The sequence below is a fragment of the Pezoporus occidentalis genome, unplaced genomic scaffold (assembly GCF_034315485.1).
Source record: "Pezoporus occidentalis ecotype Australia unplaced genomic scaffold, CSIRO_AGI_Poc_V1 ctg10, whole genome shotgun sequence".
Lineage (NCBI taxonomy): Eukaryota > Metazoa > Chordata > Aves > Psittaciformes > Psittacidae > Pezoporus > Pezoporus occidentalis.
This window is the reverse complement of record NW_026912779.1, coordinates 10,533,421-10,552,217: the sequence shown is the minus strand read 5'-3', so window position 1 is coordinate 10,552,217 and position 18,797 is coordinate 10,533,421. Positions and strand designations below refer to the sequence as shown.

At 49.2% G+C, this 18,797-nt stretch overlaps 1 protein-coding gene across 2 annotated transcripts in view; it reads right to left on the bottom strand.

Annotated features, from left to right (window-relative positions):
- SPRED2 (sprouty related EVH1 domain containing 2) overlaps positions 1 to 18,010 on the bottom strand; it is a 66,765-nt gene extending 48,755 nt beyond the window's left edge. Inside the window, exon 1 of one of the 2 annotated variants that reach the window (XM_062611615.1) lies at positions 17,710 to 18,010. In XM_062611615.1, the coding sequence (XP_062467599.1) occupies positions 17,710 to 17,756 (47 nt within the window). In that variant the 5' untranslated portion in view covers positions 17,757 to 18,010. The remainder of the gene's footprint in view (positions 1 to 17,709) is intronic. The other variant, XM_062611633.1, reaches the window with a different exon arrangement.
- Positions 18,011 to 18,797: the final 787 nt, after the last annotated feature.

Genomic DNA, 18,797 nt, shown 5'->3' with positions numbered 1-18,797 from the left:
GTTAAAGTTCACGCTCTTTGGCTAATGAAGTATTTGAGGCATTGGTGGGAAGCTGCATCCATATACTGTGCTTGACAAGGCTCCCTGTGCTTTGCACCCTGAATTGTCACCCACAAATGTAACCTCAACCCTGAAGTTACACCCAGATATTCTGGCTTCACCCCTTTTTTTTTTGCCCTAGATGAAGGATGAGCTACCAAAAAAACACCCCGACAATACTTCCACAAAAATACCAAATTCTGACTCCAGCCACTAAGGCATCATCAAGCAAGAGCCAGTTAGCAAAATACAACAGTCTGTGTTTCTCCCTTGTTTGCCAATACCCAAAGATAGACTCTGAAAGTCCCTTTCTTCAAAGCATACAAAACCAGCATGAAGTAACAAAAAAGCACAACAGAGTGATGGGTGCCTGGTCCAAAGCAGCCTCCCAAGCTTTGGAAGCCCTGGTTACAGAACACACAGCACACAGACAGCTGTAAGCATCATACATCTCTTCTTCTGGGGCATCTCATAGCTTCTTGGCTTTGCACAGCCCTGGCTGCACAGGGAGTTTTGGCCTTATTCATTCAATCAAGGAGTGTTGGAGGTCCATGAGTACTTCAGCAACTCAGATGTATGCCAATGGCATCAGAAATATAATAATTACAACAACAAAGGAAAACCAAGCAGCTTAGACAATTTCCATTGCAGACAGCGACTCCCCTGCCAACCAAGGTAGCATGAGGGAAGGCTGGGCTCTGGTGCCAGGGACCCTAGATGCCCATCATGCCTACGATGACCAGCTGTTCCCGGTATGGAGGATGGCACGGGGACTATCCCAAAAATCCCACTCCTGGCACTAGGGACTTCCTCGTGACACTCTGCCAAGCAGGCAGTATTGTGAGCTCAAAGTGGCTCCTCACTTGCTTCCCTGAAACGCTGGTGTGAAATGGGCACTTACAGCTCTTATAAGCCCAGCAGTGCCTACACCATGTCCAAGTAACAGGTTTTATTAACTCTAACCTGCCAAAAGCTGGCAGCACAATAACCCACATCCACTGGCTGCTGAAGGTGCCACATCACATTGAGACTCGTAGGGCTAAAATTAAGCTTTTCCTTTGATACGCATTAATGCCTGCCTGGTACCTCAATGCTTGCTCAGGCAGGCCTTCTATTCACCTGAGGCAAGCATGCTCTTCAAGCTTCATTCGATTATATCCCAGGATAATGAATTTAACAGTTAATTGAAACATCATGCCAACCTATGGCGTGCTCTGCATGTCTCTCATGCCTTGTGCAGTGGAAGTCCAAGGGTGGGAGGGCAGCTTGGGGTGGGGAGAAGGTTTAATTTTAGCCAAAAGGAAGGACATGTTCAGCACACTGCCTAGCTAAAGAAATAAACCAAAAATCCACTCTGCCCCAGTGCTGCTCCATGACACGGACACACTAATTCATGCATGATCCATAACACAGGGGAGCTCTACATGGCACAAAGCATTCACAAAACCACAGCTACAATCATAGGCAGCATAAGCCAAGAGTGCTGTGCTATACAACGTGGGGAGAAAGCCTACACAACCCTTGAAGCTACCACACACATCTGCACTAAAGGAGCCCGTTGCAAACGTCATCCTTAAGCTATCATAACCAAAGGCATGGCCTTGCAGAGGCTGCTGGCTGTGCCCAGGCAGAAGACTGCATCATCAAGCTACCTCCTGATCACCAAACACATGGTGTGAGACCTCACTTAGAGTACTGTGTACAGTTCTGGTGTCCTCAACATAAAAAGGACATGGAACTGTTGGAACAAGTCCAGAAGAGGCCACGAGGATGATCAGGGGACTGGAGCACCTCCCGTATGAAGACAGGCTGAGGAAGTTGGGGCTGTTCAGCCTGGAGAGGAGAAGGCTGCGTGGAGACCTCATAGCAGCCTTCCAGTATCTGAAGGGGGCCTATAGGGATGCTGGGGAGGGACTCTTCATTAGGGACTGTAGTGACAGGACAAGGGGTAACGGGTTCAAACTTAAACAGGGGAAGTTTAGATTGGATATAAGGAAGAAGTTCTTTCCTGTAAGGGTGGTGAGGCACTGGAATGGGTTGCCCAGGGAAGTTGTGAATGTTCCATCCCTGGCGGTGTTCAAGGCCAGGTTGGACAGAGCCTTAGGTGAAATGGTTTAGTGTGAGGTGTCCCTGTCCATGGGAGGGGGTTTGGAACTAGATGATCTTAAGGTCCTTTCCAACCCTAACTATCCTATGATTCTGTGGTAAATACCTTCTCATATAAACAGGTTTCTTGGAAGCTTACACATCCCCATTCCAGGTTGTTGCATGTTTTTGTACAAAAAAACCACAAAGACCAATCTCAGAGAGGCTTTTTCCACATCTGCCTGCACACATTTGATCACAGGGAAGATGGCAACCATCTTCTGACCTTTAAACAAGGCACTCTTGACAAGTTAAGGCTATCCTGCGGAGGGAAATTACCACATACAGAAGCAAACATCTTCCTTAAGCACAAAAGAGATTACTGTATTCAGTATTTTAATTAGATCATGAACGACAAAGCCACATCCCTGCAAAAAAAGTTCCTGTATTTAAGATGTTCCAAAATAAAACTAATATATACAGACTGAATGTTAGCGTTTTAGGTATTACTTTCCCCATATTTAAAGCATACAGTCTTCAGAAGAAGTTAAATACGACGTAGCAAGAATATGCACAAGCTGTGAGCATGCACAACCCTTTCAACTTCTCTCACTCAATTAACCAAAGAAACTCTTGGACAGCAGCATTCATGTTCCCTGCAAGGCAGCACCTTCCAACAGCTATATTTTCCCCCTCTCCAGTCTTAAGTTTTCTCTGGGTTTTAAAAGTTTACCTTTGCTGTAAAGGGAATTTCTAGATCCCCTTTATGAATTATACAGCAAGAGGTGCTTGAACCAGGTGCTCAGTCAGGCACATTCCTATTTGAGCCATCCAAGGAAAACCCTGCTTTGTTTTCTGCCGTCTCACCAACCTAGACTGCCTGAGCTGCCACATGGGTTGGACCTTCCTATGTCTTGAATTATGCAACACTAGAAAAGGATTTTAGCTTCTCAAGTTTTTCTCTATCCAGAATCTGAAGCTAAAGATCCAGTCAGCAACACACCCCTTTCACTGATGAAGGCTCATCGTTTTCAAGTAGCCTGGAATACATGGCACAAAAGGAAAGTTTACGCATGGATCGATGAAAACCTTTCTGTGTTTTCTGTACTTGTTGCAGGACACCTTGGGCACAGCTTTAGGCACTGGACAGCTTTCTCCTAACACAACACCACTTCTGTAAAGAGCAGCACAGTTTCCTTCATCGTCTGCTTTGCACCACGGACTTCCACGCCGCGCGCCTTTCCTCGCCAGCCACAGCCATCCGTCACGCTTCAGTCACCTCTCCCTGGCTATTTACTTAAGGCTGGGTACGGCCAGGAATTCCTTCACGTAACAAAATGTACAAACGTGCTTTTATACGGTGCATTTCAACACTGGAAAGTGCTCTCAAGGAGTTTCCCTTTTCTGTCCTGAGGAGCTGGTTTTACTCAGAAGTTCACAGGGGCAGCAGAAGTTTCTTGCTGACAAAAGTCACATACAAAAGTAGAGGGAAGAAGCTGAACATTTATTCCTTCCACCTAAGGAAATGATAGGTTTAAAGAGCTGTTGGGAGCCTTTTTCAATTAAAGAACTTGCAAACCCAAAGCACCCTTCTCTCTTGGGTTATATTGCACACAGGAGCTCAGCATGACCTTGTGCTCTCCACCACTTCACAGAAGAGATTTGGGTTTTCCTCTGAAAACATCACAGCAACTCAGCATTGCCAAGCAGCTGCATACAACTGCTGTCATTGTACCTCTGGAGTCACTTGCAGCCACACTGGCATCATGCATGTGGACATGGAACTGTTGGAACAAGTCCAGAGGAGGGCCACGAGGATGATCAGGGGACTGGAGCACCTCCCATATGAAGACAGGCTAAGGAAGTTGGGGCTGTTCAGCCTGGAGAAGAGAAGGCTGCGTGGAGACCTCATAGCAGCCTTCCAGTATCTGAAGGAGGCCTATAGGGATGCTGGGGAGGGACTCTTCATTAGGGACTGTAGTGATAGGACAAGGGGTAATGGGTTCAAACTTAAACAGGGGAAGTTTAGATTGGATATAAGGAAGAAGTTCTTTACTGTGAGGGTGTTGAGGCACTGGAATGGGTTGCCCAGGGAAGTTGTGAATGCTCCATCCCTGGCAGTGTTCAAGGCCAGGTTGCACAGAGCCTTGGGTGACATGGTTTCGTGTGAGGTGTCCCTGCCCATGGCAGGGGGTTTGGAACTTGATGACCTTAAGGTCCTTTCCAACCCTAACTATTCTATGATTCTATGTGGGTGACATGAAGCGAGCAAGGCAATGAGAATGAACCTACGCATGAGCACTTGAACTGCAGGTTGGTGCTGAAGCCAAAAGCACATTCCCTGCCATGCTGCACACATGAAGATGACTCGATTCTACTGGTCTAGGAAAAATACAGTTGCCACCTTCCCATGCACCTTGTAGCAAGGGGTGACCCAACAGGCCCAGGCTCTTCATTAGGGACTGTAGTGATAGGACAAGGGGTAACGGGTTAAAACTTAAACAGGGGAAGTTTAGGTTGGATATAAGGAGGAAATTCTTTCCTGTTAGGGTGGTGAGGCACTGGAATGGGTTGCCCAGGGAAGCTGTGAATGCTCCATCCCTGGCAGTGCTCAAGGCCATGTTGGACTGGGCCTTGGGTGATATGATTTAGCGTAAGGTGTCCCTGCCCATAGCAGGGGGGTTGGAACTAGATGATCTTAAGGTCCTTTCCAACCCTAATGATTCTGTGATTCTATGATTCTAGGTTCACATCATGGTAACTTGTAAAACCACAGACCAGAATGAACCAGTACAGAAAACACGAGTGCTTTTTCTGCTGTCCATCACCAATTAATTCAACAAATTTCTCTGCCATCCCATTCTTCCCATCTGAGAGGACAACCTCTTCCAGACACAGGCATGCTCCCCACAACCACTAGCAGCAATTTCCATAGAATCACAGAATGGTTTGGAAGGGACCTCAAAGCTCATCTAGTTCCAACCCCTGCCATGGGCAAGGGACACCTTCCACTAGACCAGGCTGCTAGATCCTTGGAATTTCTTGGACTAGATCCTTGGAAGTTCACTGAGAAAGTCCTTTATAGCATTAATAGCAGCAAAGAGCAAATCTTATACATTGTCCCCAACTATTCCACAGAGAGAGCCTGATCCAGAAGCCTCTCACAAAGCAGCTGGGTTTTCCTACTCTCACCTACAGGGCAGGGGTTGCTTCACTGTTGGACAAACACAGCACCTGCCTGCTTTAAATGTCTGTATTAGGAGCAGGCAGCCAGGGCTCACCACTAGCGACCTAGAGCTGATGATCACCTGGAGAAAGTTCAATGAGGGATGCTCATTTCTAGTCCCACCTCTACCATGTGTAGTCCAAGCGCAGAACCTTTTCCTTCTTAAAACACATACAGAGGAGTCCTACTTGCAGTCAAGCATTTTCAGAAGGGTACCAGACTCAATGCAGAACCAGAACCTGGTCTTGTGAAAAACGATTCCTCCTATTCCTGCAGCAAGAGAGGCAGCAGAAGAGGGAAACAGTCCAGCAACACTGAACTGGTTTTTCTTGACCAAAGTTTGCACAAAAGGTACGTGTTGAAATCTCAAAATTTAAGTGCTGGAACAAAGGACACATTTTCCTTTGTATCATCTTACCCCAACTCAACACACAAACCTCAGATAAATTCGTAATCCAAAGAGAACTGATAAGCAAAAGCACGTGGTGATTTTATTGTTGAAATCACTGCAGAACTTGGGAGTGCATTTTGTTCAATAGAGGCAAAACCAAAGCAGTAAGTGCTCTCCTGCTCGCTGCTATTCCCCTTTGGTTTGGTTTAAGTCAGCACTGAGAAAGCAAATTAAGCTTCTGACTCTCAGCTCCTGTAATAGCATGAATTACACAGCACCCACTCCACAAGTTTATATATTTTCTTTTTAAAACATGAATGGGAAAGTGTACACAAACACCCTTCTTTCCTCATCCCTTCCTTCCCATAAGGAGCAGTGTTTGTTTTTTCTATTCGACCTTATGAAAGCTTGGGGAAGCTATTCCACCAATACTCCGATAAAGGTAGCCCACACTTCCTTAGAGATACAGTAAAGGGAAGGAGGAAAAAAAACCCACCCAAACACCCCACCAGCAACAAAGCTGCCAGAAATACTTTTTTAATGACTTTTGTACAGAATGGTGAATTATATCAACAAATTAACCCAGTTTACAATTCACCCAGCGCTTTCCTGAACGAGGATATATAGAGGTACATGGCTGCAGAGGCAGTCAGCACTGCACAATTTCAGTGCTCCATAGCCAAACCTTCACATCCAAGATAAAAATGCCACAGATGGGGCTTTCAATTTATAGATCTCTATGATCACTGTTCCTAAAATAACCCATGCAGCTGTTAACTTTAGGGAACAGGGTTTTTTGTTGCTTATGGAGGTTTGGGGTGAAGGGGGGCCCTTTTCTGCATGCCATGGAAATTGATTTCAGGGATCTTGTTTAAAGGCGTGCATGCAGAACCAAGCCGAATGAGGGGTTGGTGCCAGGCTTCATTAAGCCATAATTCTTTTCATTCATAGGCTGTGATATCGAAGGGCTTCTTAAATGCTTGCTGGGTGACGATGGGCATGGCCAAGGTCAACAGGCACATCAACTGCCAGCTCCACACCAAAAAGTGGGAGATCCCAGTTAGATCCTAGCCTCTGGATGCACCAGCATTTCTGGGGCCTAATAAGAAAACTGGAAGAGAAGCAAGGAGATTTTTAATGGGCGAATACAGGAGAAAAAGTTGGGTAAAAACATCCTGTACTACAAGCACACATACATTGTCAAGCCTAGCATCATGCAAGATGCCCATGGCAACCGCAGGACCAACAAGCTCTTTTGGAGTTCAATCCAAGGCATCAGAATAAGCCTATTTCTGCCTCCCCTTTACCTGCTGTCTGTTAATCATTTCTACACATACCATATACATATAAGCACAACTTTTAGGTGGGGGAAGATCCACCCCCCACGCACACATCAAGTTGAATGGATAATATCACCCACCCTCCTTCTGCCTCTGCTCATCCGTACAACTCTGCATTTGGAAGGCTTTTAATCAAAACCGGTCACTTATTCAGATGAACTGACCTGGGAGGATTTGTGACTCCTGGGAAAGGGCTTTTTAATAGCTGATAAAGGCACTGTGAACAGCTCAAACAAAAAGTTGCTATTTATCAGATAACTTGTTTTAGGGACTCCTGTAAAAAGGCACATCACTGACCTGATAAGATCTTCCAGGCCAGTGGAGTTTATGTATACATAGGCAAAAGGGAAATGGTTTATTTGGGCTTTAAGGTTCTTCCTGTAGGATGCAGTGTTTATAAAGGGTATTTCTAGAACTTCCTGACTGCGTTTGTGAGACTGTGCTCTCCATATGCCTCCCGCTCCCCCACCCAGGAGCCTGTCTGTCCGCAATATTTATACCCAGTGCCTTAGAAGTACAGAAGCTGTAACTGCTTCATGAGAAGTCCTGTGGTTCAGCAGGACTGAGCTCCAAGTCACCGAGGCAGACAAGATACAGGAAAGCTACAGTTGTTCTGAGGTGCTTTCTCCTGGAAAAACCTGCAAATTATCCTTGTCTATATAACGTAATACATAACACTGTATGGGGTTTTAAAACGCATTTAATCCCCTTTCTCCCCCTCTCCTGTAACTCCCTCCTTTTTATTTGCTGTTTTTAAGCAACCTCGCCAACTCTCCACATTTCACTTCCTTCAGACAACAAGCAGAAGCTCGTCTCCAGCATCGCTGAATAACTTCCCAGCCATTCAACGTTTGGGCTCTCCTGCAGTATTACAATACAAATGCTAAGTACTTGCAGAGAAATAAAACAGGAAATTTTTCTCTTAAGCAGCTCTAGTGGTTTAATTGTACTGCAGCCTTTTATTCTTGGTTTTGAAGACTGAAAACAAGCTCTGCAGTAAGCTTTTCTTCTAGTTCAACTAAACATCAGATGCCCTTTGAAAAACACAAGATCATTCAAGCAATGTAAGGATTGGAAGTACTATTCTGCTAAACTCTATACCATTTCCTAACCTTTCGCTCTTTACAGCCACCAAACTGCATACATCCAGTAACAACACGTAAAGCAATGATGGGCTGCAACCAGTTTAACACCTCCTATGCCAAGTTTCAGTCAAGGATGAATTACGTTGGCAGTGCTATAAATCTCCAGTGATAAACTTTTCGCTGTAATTTCACCAGCATTTAAAGAAAAAAGCTCAAGTGTGCTCTGCTGAAGTATCTGTGGCTTTTCTGTAATGTACACACACACTTTAAATACATGGAGTGCAACAAGCTCTGAAATACAGGGATTTAGCTGCGGTCTACCAGGGGGTGGCTGTACCCTGGTTCTTCATCCCCACTGAGGCACTGGGGGTTTTAAGAGAAGTAAATAAAAGTAATTAAAATAAATCAGTCCTAAGGAATCAGGCAGCTTGGGATTCAGGAAATGTGATCAAATAAAGCAGCTGCATTACCAGAACTGTAGGGAAGATGGTAAAGGCAGGTCTAGCCCCCACCTCCAGCAACATGCTCTCTCATGCAGCTATTCAATGGCCAATCTGGCAGCAGAGGAGGGTGGACTTCCCAGCTTGCCAGCAAAGGAAAGTTAGGCACTCATCTCCCCACTGTGCCATTGGACTTCTGTCCTCACACTCCCACCCATACAATAGAGATGAACAACAGAGATGCAAAGGTGCAAGTGCTACAGGAATCATGCAGCTGGACCAGAACTAAGTTAAACAGCTGAAAACCCCTCTGAGTGTGCTTTGAATTACCCAGGGTGATACTTTCAGATCCCTACGTAATTTTTAAGAACCAGACTGTTTGTAAATAACCCACAACCCCAGAGCCAGGAGCCCTGCAGCAGCAGCTGAGTCTACTTGCCAGCAATGCTGATGCCTTCCAGCAGCTCTTCAGAGCATCCCTTTGATTTCTAGAAAACAACCAAAAAAAAAAGCAGCTTTCCAGTGTTAACACCTGGATACTGTTCTCAACCCTCAGAGAAAATATAAAAAACCCAAGAACAATCATTCTGGTGGTATCCTCCTGGCACGCCATCCCAGAGGCAGGGTGATGGGCTGCAAGGGAAGAAGGATGCCCCTAACAAGCTGGCCAGGGCTGCTGCCCACTGGAGGGACACAAACCCAGCTATTCACACTCCCCCTTCCCTTGTTTCATCCCAGCTTGAGATAAAGCACACGCTTCCCCTATATGCTTCAACTTGAAGCATTAGTAACCTTATATCAGCTTGGGGGCATACCTTTCCACTTGTAAAACCACGTAAACAGCCAGCTTGCCTCCCAAGCACTTAAATATCCAAGCAGGAGTGTTTGGACATGTCAGCGGAAGAAATGCAGTGAGCAGAGGTAAGCTGAATTCTCAGCTTTCAGCAGGCACAAGCGCTTGATGGAGGGGGAACAAGCACAATGGGTATCTTTTTGGGCTGCATGTCCCTCATCACAGGGACCTGCTCACGGTGCTAAGGGTGAGGAGTCATTCTGGCTGCAGAAAAAGGAGTGTGGTTCATACCAAAATGAAGGAACACCCCACCAAGAAACAGATATACACAAGGAGAGCTTTCTTTGACCTCACGTCCCCCCTGAAAAATGCTTTCCACCACCAGCATGTGAATTTTCATTTCCCACCAGCAGTAAGTGAATTAATAAATAAAAAAGCATTAAGTCTAGAGACTCAGGGAAAAGAAAGAATAATTACCCAGATGTGCTTTAGCTCAGATGGTAATTGCTGCTAGTGGCATCAGCTAATCCTAAGCATGGGCTTAATTCCTATAAAACCACATCATTTAAAAACTGTTGTCTTTCCGCAGGCAAGGGGAGGACCGGGAAGGAGCTGGTAGGTGAAACCGTGGTGCTGCAACAGGCTCTGTTTAGGGAAGAAGCTCTGTGATTTCCCACAGCGTTTTGAAACTCTGACTGCTGTGCAAACACCTTCAGTGGATTTCAGCTATCACGAAGGAAACTAATCCTGTTCCTAACTACTCAATGAACAGGCAAGCAATGCTGAACACTTCAATGTACAGTACAGAGAGCGACGCTGCCTATTCTTCAGACCCACTTTTAACTAGGCAAAAAAAAGAAGTAATGGGACTATCCAAACAGGATGTACGTATAATGCAATTTAAGGAAATAATCTAAACGTTTCCAGACCTCCTTGGGACTTGAGTGCATATGCAGAACATGCTCCTGTCCTTGCATGGCAGCACAGGTCCTTACAAGCAGAGAGACAAGTTTCCCATACGCTACATCAAAAGACACTATCAGGTTTTACAACACGTCTCCCAGCGCCATCGATGCAAGACTCAAAGAGCAGCAGCAGAGGTGTAACAGCGACCAACTCAACTCTGCAATTAAACGAGGGCAGGGAAGTGGTTGGTCCCAATAAGACATACATAATTTTGTTCCTAGAGAAAGATGCACACAGGTCACAAATCCCAGTGTTACTTTTGAAAGGCCATTTGATACACACACAAACAAAAAAATCATAGAATGGTTTCGGCTGGAAAAAACCTTAACGCTCATCCAGTTCCAACCCCCTGCCACGGGCAGGGACACCTTCCACTAGACCAGGTTGCTTCAAGCCCCATCCACCGTGGCCTCATCCATTTAATTGTTTAGTTAGTACACTGAAGATGCTATTTTTGGCTTGCATTTTGCCTGGTTTCTGTAGCACGTTGGATAAAAAGCACTAGCCAGCAAGGAATGAGCTCCACTACAACAGCAGTATTCAGATTACGCAGTATTCAATCTTTCTCCTTGCTAGGCACCACTATCTAAGTCCAAGAACTTTGTGAAGGTGGACAACTCTGCAACCTCACTTCTGAAAACACCACAGATGAAGAAGCCAAGTTATTTGTCAGGGAGCCCGGTAACCCCTCCTCCCCATGCCTGCCAGTACGAAGTTTCCTTTGGAGCTGGAAGAGCCATCAGAATTCGGGCTCAGTTGATAGACTCAAGATCTCTTCTCTGATTACAACACACATGTAGGAGTTGAGAACAAAGGGGAGGGGAAAAAACTAAAAACAACCCAAAACATAGTCCTTGAAGTGCAAGTTGCAAGCAAAGAAAGTCAAAGAAAATTATTCAAAGAGCTTAAGAACAAGCAAACCAGAGACAAAAATAGTAATTTGGGTTAAATCTCACTTAGATCTACTGCAACAGGTAGAACCTGCCAGCTGTTGGCAGAAAGGGCTTTAACAGCCTTGAAAGCGTACTTTATAATACTGTTTTTGATAAAACACAGCTTACTTTTAAGGTGAAGCATGAAGCAGTGTTTTGCTCCAATGGCCACACCAGGTGTATGTTATGGGAGAACACCTAGGGAAATGAACACGCTAGGGAAAAAAACATGGGCAGCAGGGTTTGGTTTGCAACAGGAGCAGCAGGCAGCAATGGCAGAAGTTCTGCTTCCAGACAAGAGCAACACATGAAGGAATAAACTAAGAAAAAGAAAAAACCAAACCAACAAAACCCCATGAGTACAGGGGAAAGGAAACGAAAGAACACAAACCAAGAAGTGAAATGGAGAAAGTGGGCAAGAAAGTGCAGAAACCCAGTGGAAGGAACAGCCCCTCATAATTTCTGCATGAAGAGCTTCTCTCAACCTCAGCCCAAGGCAAAGAGCCTCCTTCACTGAAGAGCTGGCCACTGGGTGCGATGGGTAAGGGGAAAGGGAGGGAGGAATCACCAGGGACTGTGCTAGAAGAGGTACAGCGATGAGGCTTAACTAAAACATCCTCCTGGACCTAAAGCAGGTGATCTTCCTCTGCCCACCCAACATCTGTTCAGCACCAAGCTGGTGTAGAAAGAGAGGCGAGGCACATCACCATGATATTTGCAGGTACTAACACAGTGGTCACACACAAAACCCCCAAAATCACTGCACCAGCAGGCAGAAGCAGTGTGTGGACATTGCTTTGCTATTCTTGCTGCATTAGCAGGGCTTGTCCCCTCTCCCTGGTTCTGCCTGCAACACATCACCCTCGACTTACTTAGTAGAGGGGACCAGCAGCCAGCCAGCCTTGCCATGTGAGGAAACAAAGCATAAGATCCTACACAGGCAAACCCAACCTTTGCTCGGAAAGGCTGCTGCAAAACCAAAGGTGAGGGTTAGGTGCAAAGGGAAGGCATCAAACAGGCGGCTGGTGCAGCCCTGCTATGTTTCTCCTGCAGCTTCAGAGGCTCAGGTTTTCAGTACTGAGCAAGCAGCAGAAAAATAAATGACTAAAGGAAATTTGACAAGGAAAGGGGGTGGACGTGGGCAGAGAAAAGGGAAGGAAGGAAAAGAAAACTCACCAGATCTTCACAGAAAATCAATAGGTAAGAAAAGAAACAACAAAAAAAAGTCAGCATTAGAAACCATCAGCTGAGTTTATCCACAGCCAAAGTGGGAAGAAAGGGTCAGTGCAAGCCAGGTGCTGGGAGATGCTGCCCTGCTCTGTTTGCTGCAGGAGAAGACATCTCCTACCAGTGCTGGGATTCATGTGACAACAGCTTCTCACTTGCTTCTGGTAGTCCACAGAAACAGGGACCGCGGTGGCTCTCATCTGCTGTCAATCAACTCCACAGTCTATTTGTGCCTTTTTTTAGTCCACCGACCTTTTTCGTTTTCTTTCCTTTTACATTTCTGCACTGATTCAGAAGTGCAAGTCCTTCAAAAAGCAAAAGCTCCACTTAGCAAACAGGGCAGATATCAAAAATGCAGCCTCCAGAGCTGTACTTTTAGTTCTACTGGCCTCTGTGCCCTCTCTACTCCTGCATATCTCTTGTGAGCAGGATTACCTCCTACTGCTATAAAAAAAAGGAAAAAATAATACAGGGAAAATGAAACAAAACACGTGTTTCAATGAATCTGCTGTAGGGCACAGTTCTTACTGCCAAAGCTGGGCCTTCTAGTGCAGAAAGCAAGAGATGCACCTTTGCCAATGAGCCATAAGATCTCAACTTCGGCAGAATGAGGGCGCTGCCATTCAACAGGCTGTATCAACACACAACATTATTTGTGTCGGGATGTGGCCAACTGCCAGCACCCTTTTGGTATTCAAACTTCCCGAGCACGTCTCTCCCAGGTTTAATACCTCCGGAGGATCATTTATCCTTATTCTGCTGGAGGGAAGGAAATTGGATTTATCGATTCCTCAAGCATGCCAGAGTGTGTAAGAAAGCAAAAGGAGTAATTGGAACCAAGAGTTGTGTCTCATTTCCGAACTATTTCCAGCCTGGTCCAGAAGAAGGAGGACAATTACCATCATCTTCCTGCAGTCTGGTGGCCGACAGGAAGCAATTTTGTGGTTTAAATCCAGCCATCAGCAAACCAAGTCCACATTAAGAGCAAGCCCAACTGCACAACATACCTTTGTTTGCAGCCTCGGGATTTCATTACATGGGTGGATAAGGCCCACCTTTTAAGCCACACTGGAGGGTGATCCCATTGCTGGTGTGGCAGCTGTGCTACACTGGAACATCGTCCCACCATAGCTGTCCCACCACGCTTCTTGCTGAGGGCAGCCTCACCGAAAAACCTCATATTCTCACCCAAAGGCAGGTTGTTTGGTTTCTCCTCTTCAGTACAAGCTAGGGGTTATCCCAGGGCTGTCTGTGGCCAGAGGATGGACTGAGACAAGTCTGGCTCCCTCACACTTGGGGCACGCTCTTCACCCAGGTCGCCCATACAGTTGTCCAGCCAAATGCCCTTCCTATAGGTCTTCCACCTTCCTTTTCAAAGCATTCCCGAGACAGAAGTAGAAAGGGTAAATCCCTTCTTTTTCCTCCTTCCTTCATCGAACAGAGCTATTATTCCCTCATAAACAGCAACTTCTCCCAGCAACTGGACAAAGCAGCTACTTACATGCTGTATTTTAAACAGCCATGTTTTCAGGCCAAGAAATAAACAGTTATATTTTGGCAATCCTTCATTTCCTGTCCTATTTGTGAGCAATAATGTCATGACACAGAGTGTGTCCCATGCCTTCCTCCCCAGCTTAAGCTTGCAGCAAAAAAATCTAGCTGGATGAGCCGCTTATGACACCTACAGAAAAATCATCAGTATTGGGCAAAAGTGTGGGGAAAATGATGGAAAAGAAAAAAAAGGAATTATTTTTTTCGGTGTAAAGGGCAAACTGCAATGCCTTGGTATTCAGAGCAAGTATTGCTGGTCCCTGCTCAGTGATGGAGAGAAGAGGGATTTGGGGACCAGCAAAGGGACAAATGAGAGTGAGTCAAGTTTAATTTTCTTTCCCTGGACTGGGAAAAATGCATCACCCTGAAGTCTCAGTGTAATCTCGCATCACATTTTGCTGTCCTGGACAACACTAGAGTAACCCCCTCCACTGCACAAGACATACCCCGCTTCACCCAGCCTGTTAAAAGCCTCCGGGGGACCGTTCCCACTTGCAAGCACTTGGAACACACACTTGGGGCTTGCTGGAATAAATCAAGCCAAGTGGTGGGGACCCTGCGGGGATGCAGCCGCTTCCTGGCTCGGGCAGGGCATCGCGGCTCCATCCCAAGCCGCGAAAGGCTGCAGACCAACACTTCCTCGTTCTCTGACCTTTTCCATTTAATTACTTCCTGTGACTTTCTTGGAACTGTGCATCGGAACGAGCAGGAGGCAGCCTCCGGGCATAACCGAATCGTTTTAAGGGTTCGGCTCCATCCTCCTACTTACAAATGGAAAGTCGCCAGCAGCCCACCCGGGAGCTGTGGAAGAGGTCACGGATGGCGATGGGCAGCTGCCCTTCTCCTGGGTACAGGCAGCGCTGCCCAAAACTCTCCCACCACTTACACTCAGCACCACAGCTTCGTGCCTCCAATTTATTACAGAGCAGCCCCATTTCCGCCCCCCCCCCCCCAGCCCTGCAATGTGCAATGGAGAAGCACAGCGGAGATGGGGGGGGGGGGAGGAGGACGGAAGCAGAAATAAAGGCTGAGATGCAGAAAGAGGTGCTCACTTTGCAATGACAAATTGACCTCTAAGTATCGATCTGAAATGGTGCAGTCATGAAGGGACCAATGAGTTTCCAGCATCCTGAGCCCTATTTTTTTTCCTTCCTTGGTTTTATAAATTGTGTCAAAACTCAAAAATCTTAAAAAGTTGTTCTCAAATTAAAATAAAAATAAAGCCAAAAATGGAAGGGGGTGACCCTCATCATTTACTTGAAGAGGGTTATTTTAAAATGCATCCTAACAGTGGTCCTTTTTTTGTAATCTGGCTGTTAACATTTGCTCACAGTGCACTCAGTGAAACGAGAATAGCTATGCAAATTAAAGCCAGATATCTAGGGCAAATAGCACGCTATACTACCATTGTTCTGACAGCTTGAGAAAACTTATCAGGAGAGCCTGTCCTTATTTCTTTTAACACCATATATATTGGATAAAAAAAAAAATCAAATCACTTCACCCACCGCTGAAATGAAAAACAACCTATGAGTCACCGGCTTCAGCGACGCTATCAATCAATGCAAGGCTGGAAGCGAAGAGCTTATGGAGGAAACCATGGCTTACCTAAAACACCTCACCATGCCCTGCAAGGAGAAGGCCTGAACTGAACTGCGACAAGCCCAACCGCAGCCTCTGAAACAGCTGCTTGGGATGTGCACAAAGTAAGGACCACATTGTGTCATCTACCCTGAATGCCAACACATCCGTACGCCAAGAAAACAGCCAACGCTGGTCTGGGAAGTGGGATGGGTACCATCTCCCTGCGGCCGCAAGTACTCCTCATCTCCCAGGGAATGAAGCACAGCGGTGCTGGGTTGACTGGTGACCCCCAATAGAGGCAGCATGACCCAAGAGCCTCCCTCCCCAGCCCAGCACAGGAAACCCACCCGCCAAAGCCTCGCTGGGCATGGCAGCACAGCGGCACGTGGAGGAAGGATTCACTCCAAAACAAACTGCAGCCTACAATTAAGTTAGGAAAAAACCCAACCAACCCAACCACCAGAGCCAAGCGCTCACTGTTTTACAGCGACACTCACCTCCACACCAAGCCCTGCAGGAAAACATGCTCAGAGCAAGATCTTCCTGCAAGATGAAGCTTGGCAAGCACCAGCTTTCATCCACTCAATCAGGTTCAGTTTGCCCCTGCGCTCTCAAACCCAGAAGGAGGGACACATCTCTCCTCCTCTTGTCCAACTTGAGAAATGAAACCCAAAACACTAACCAAGAACCAGTAGGGTTTTATTGGAAACAAGCTGGCTGCAGTTTTCCAGCCTGCTAGGTCATGGCAATCCACAAGAGAGAAAGTCAACTTTTTCCCTCTTTTTTGGGAAAAGCGATCCCAACTTCAAAATAACCACAATTTCAGAAGCTACACATAAGCACGTATTTATAGTCTCTTCATTAAGAAGTGCCAAAATAACAATTCCTCTTCACACACGCATCGCAGGCAGAAGCCATTTCCTTCGCCACTCGCGCTCCTCCAGTGAACCCCCTCAAAACAAGGCTGACATTACAAAGGTATAAGCGCAGCACACGCCGCCAATTACGGCATTTTATTTTCTTTTTAGGGCTCCAAAACCGAGCCGAAAAGTTGCACAATTCCGACGCCGCTTTATAAGCCCTGAGAGAAGTCATTTTAAAGCGTGGTACATCCTATGGCGCTTGGCACGAAACCAGCCCTGCACGCAAGTGACTCATTTTTCTCGACTGTCAAAACGCAGAAAGAGATAGCCAGGAACAACACTTGGGCCCGGCACGGTTTGTTAAAAGCCTTTCCTGGAATTTCGCCGTTAATGCCTCCTGAAGTTGTATTTTGGGGGAAGAAAAATTGTCCAGAGGGAAAAGAGCACCGTCAGGCATTTTGAAACCCTCGGCACGGCCTCTCCCCGGCTTTATCCGTGGGGAGGCTGTGCGAGCCTTGCCGAGCAAGGGGGTGCCGGTGCGGGAGGTGCGCGCAGCGGGCACCCGCAGCCCCCCGAGGCGCGGGGGTACGGGGGGAGGTGGCGGTGAATGGGGAGGCCGCCGGTGACCGGGTTTATGAATGCGGCGTCATGTGACGGCGGCGGCGGCCGCCCTCCTATTCACAAAAACGGCGGCGGCCGGGGCGGGGACCCGCGATGTCCCGTGTGTGTGCCCCCCTCAGCGCCCCGATCCCCCCCCCTCCCACCAGCGCCGGTGCTGCGGGGGAATCGGAGCGCACCGCCGCTTTCCCCCTCTGGGCCCCCCCCTTCCACCACCATCACCAACCCCCGCTTCCGCCGCAGGCCGCCGCCGGGCGCCCCGAGTCCCGCACCGGGGCTGGCGCGGTGCCGGTGCTCGGTGCCCGGGGTGCTCCCCGCAGTCCCCGCGCCGTCCGGGTTTTTTTATGAATGAAATAGGCGGAATGCAAATGAGCGCGGCCCGGGGGGGAGCGCGAAATGGCGGATGCACGGGCGGGCAGCGCGCACACGTACGCGCGTGTCCGTGTCCCTCTGTCCGCCCGCGGTCGGTGTGTCTGCGGAGGGGAAAGAGGGGGTGAGGGACCCGCACCTGGGCAACAAAGGGCGAACCCCCCCACACCCCGCTCCCGCCCGGCCCCGGCCCCGCTCACTCGTCAGGGTAGGCTTCCTCGGTCATCTTCTCCCCGTCTAGGCTCATCCCTCGCCGCGGGCGGCCGGGCTGCGCCTCCGCATCTTCCTGAGCTTCACATGGCGGGGGAGGCCGCGCCGCGGCGGGCCGGGGCTGGCGGCCGCGCCGGGCCCGACGGCGCGGGAGCGCGGGCGGCGGCAGAGGGGGGGGAAGGGGGTGGGAAGGGAAAGGAGGGGGGCTACGGCCGCTCTCGTCGCCGGGCGGCGGCGGGCGGAGGAGGAGGAGGAGGAGGCGGCGAGGCGGCGGTCAGCGCGCCGCGGGGGCGCGGCGGGGCGCGGCGGCGGCGGCGGCGGCGCGGGGTCCGGGCCCGGGGGAGCGGCGCAGCGCCCGGGGGCAGGCGGCGGCGCCGGGCCAGCCCCATGGCCGCGCTCACGCCATGGCGGGGCGCCGCGGGTGGCGGCGGAGCGGGGAGGGAGCGGCGGAGCCCCGGCAGGAAGCGGCGGCGCTGCCGAGCGGCCGCGGCCGCCGGGAGCGGGCAGGGCAGCGCCGGACCCGGGCGGGAGGGAGGGAGGGAAGGAGGGAGGGAGCCGCGGTCGCGGCAGCAGCGAGGAAGGAGGAGACGCGCCTGCCAGTGGCGCCTCCCCCGCGGCGGCGCGGCCCGCCCCGGCCCGGCCCACCGAGCCCCCGCGGCGCAGCGCCCGGGGTGCGGCCGCCGCCGCGATCGCCTCCTCCCGCCGGCACCGCCCCTCGCGCCGCAGCCCCTAGCCCCGCCCGTCGCCGCTCTGCCCGGCTCGGCTCGCTTCGGGTTTCGGCTCGGCTCTCGGCTCGGCTCGGCTCGCTTCGGGTTTCGGCTCGGCTCTCGGTTCGGCTCGGCTCGGTTAGGTTCGGCTCGGCGCGGTTCACCTCAGCCTGTCCCGGCTGGGCTCAGCCTCCCCCGTCCTCGCTCTGCCCTCCTCAGCCTGACCGAGAAACGCCTGGCTCAGAACGGAGTGGCTCATATCGGTCCTGCCAGGCCTAGCTGTCCTCAGGGCGAGACCCGTCGGCAAGGTTCAGCCCAAGCCTAACCTGGCTCGGTTTGGTTCGGCTCGGCCCAAGCCAGCTGGCCTGGCA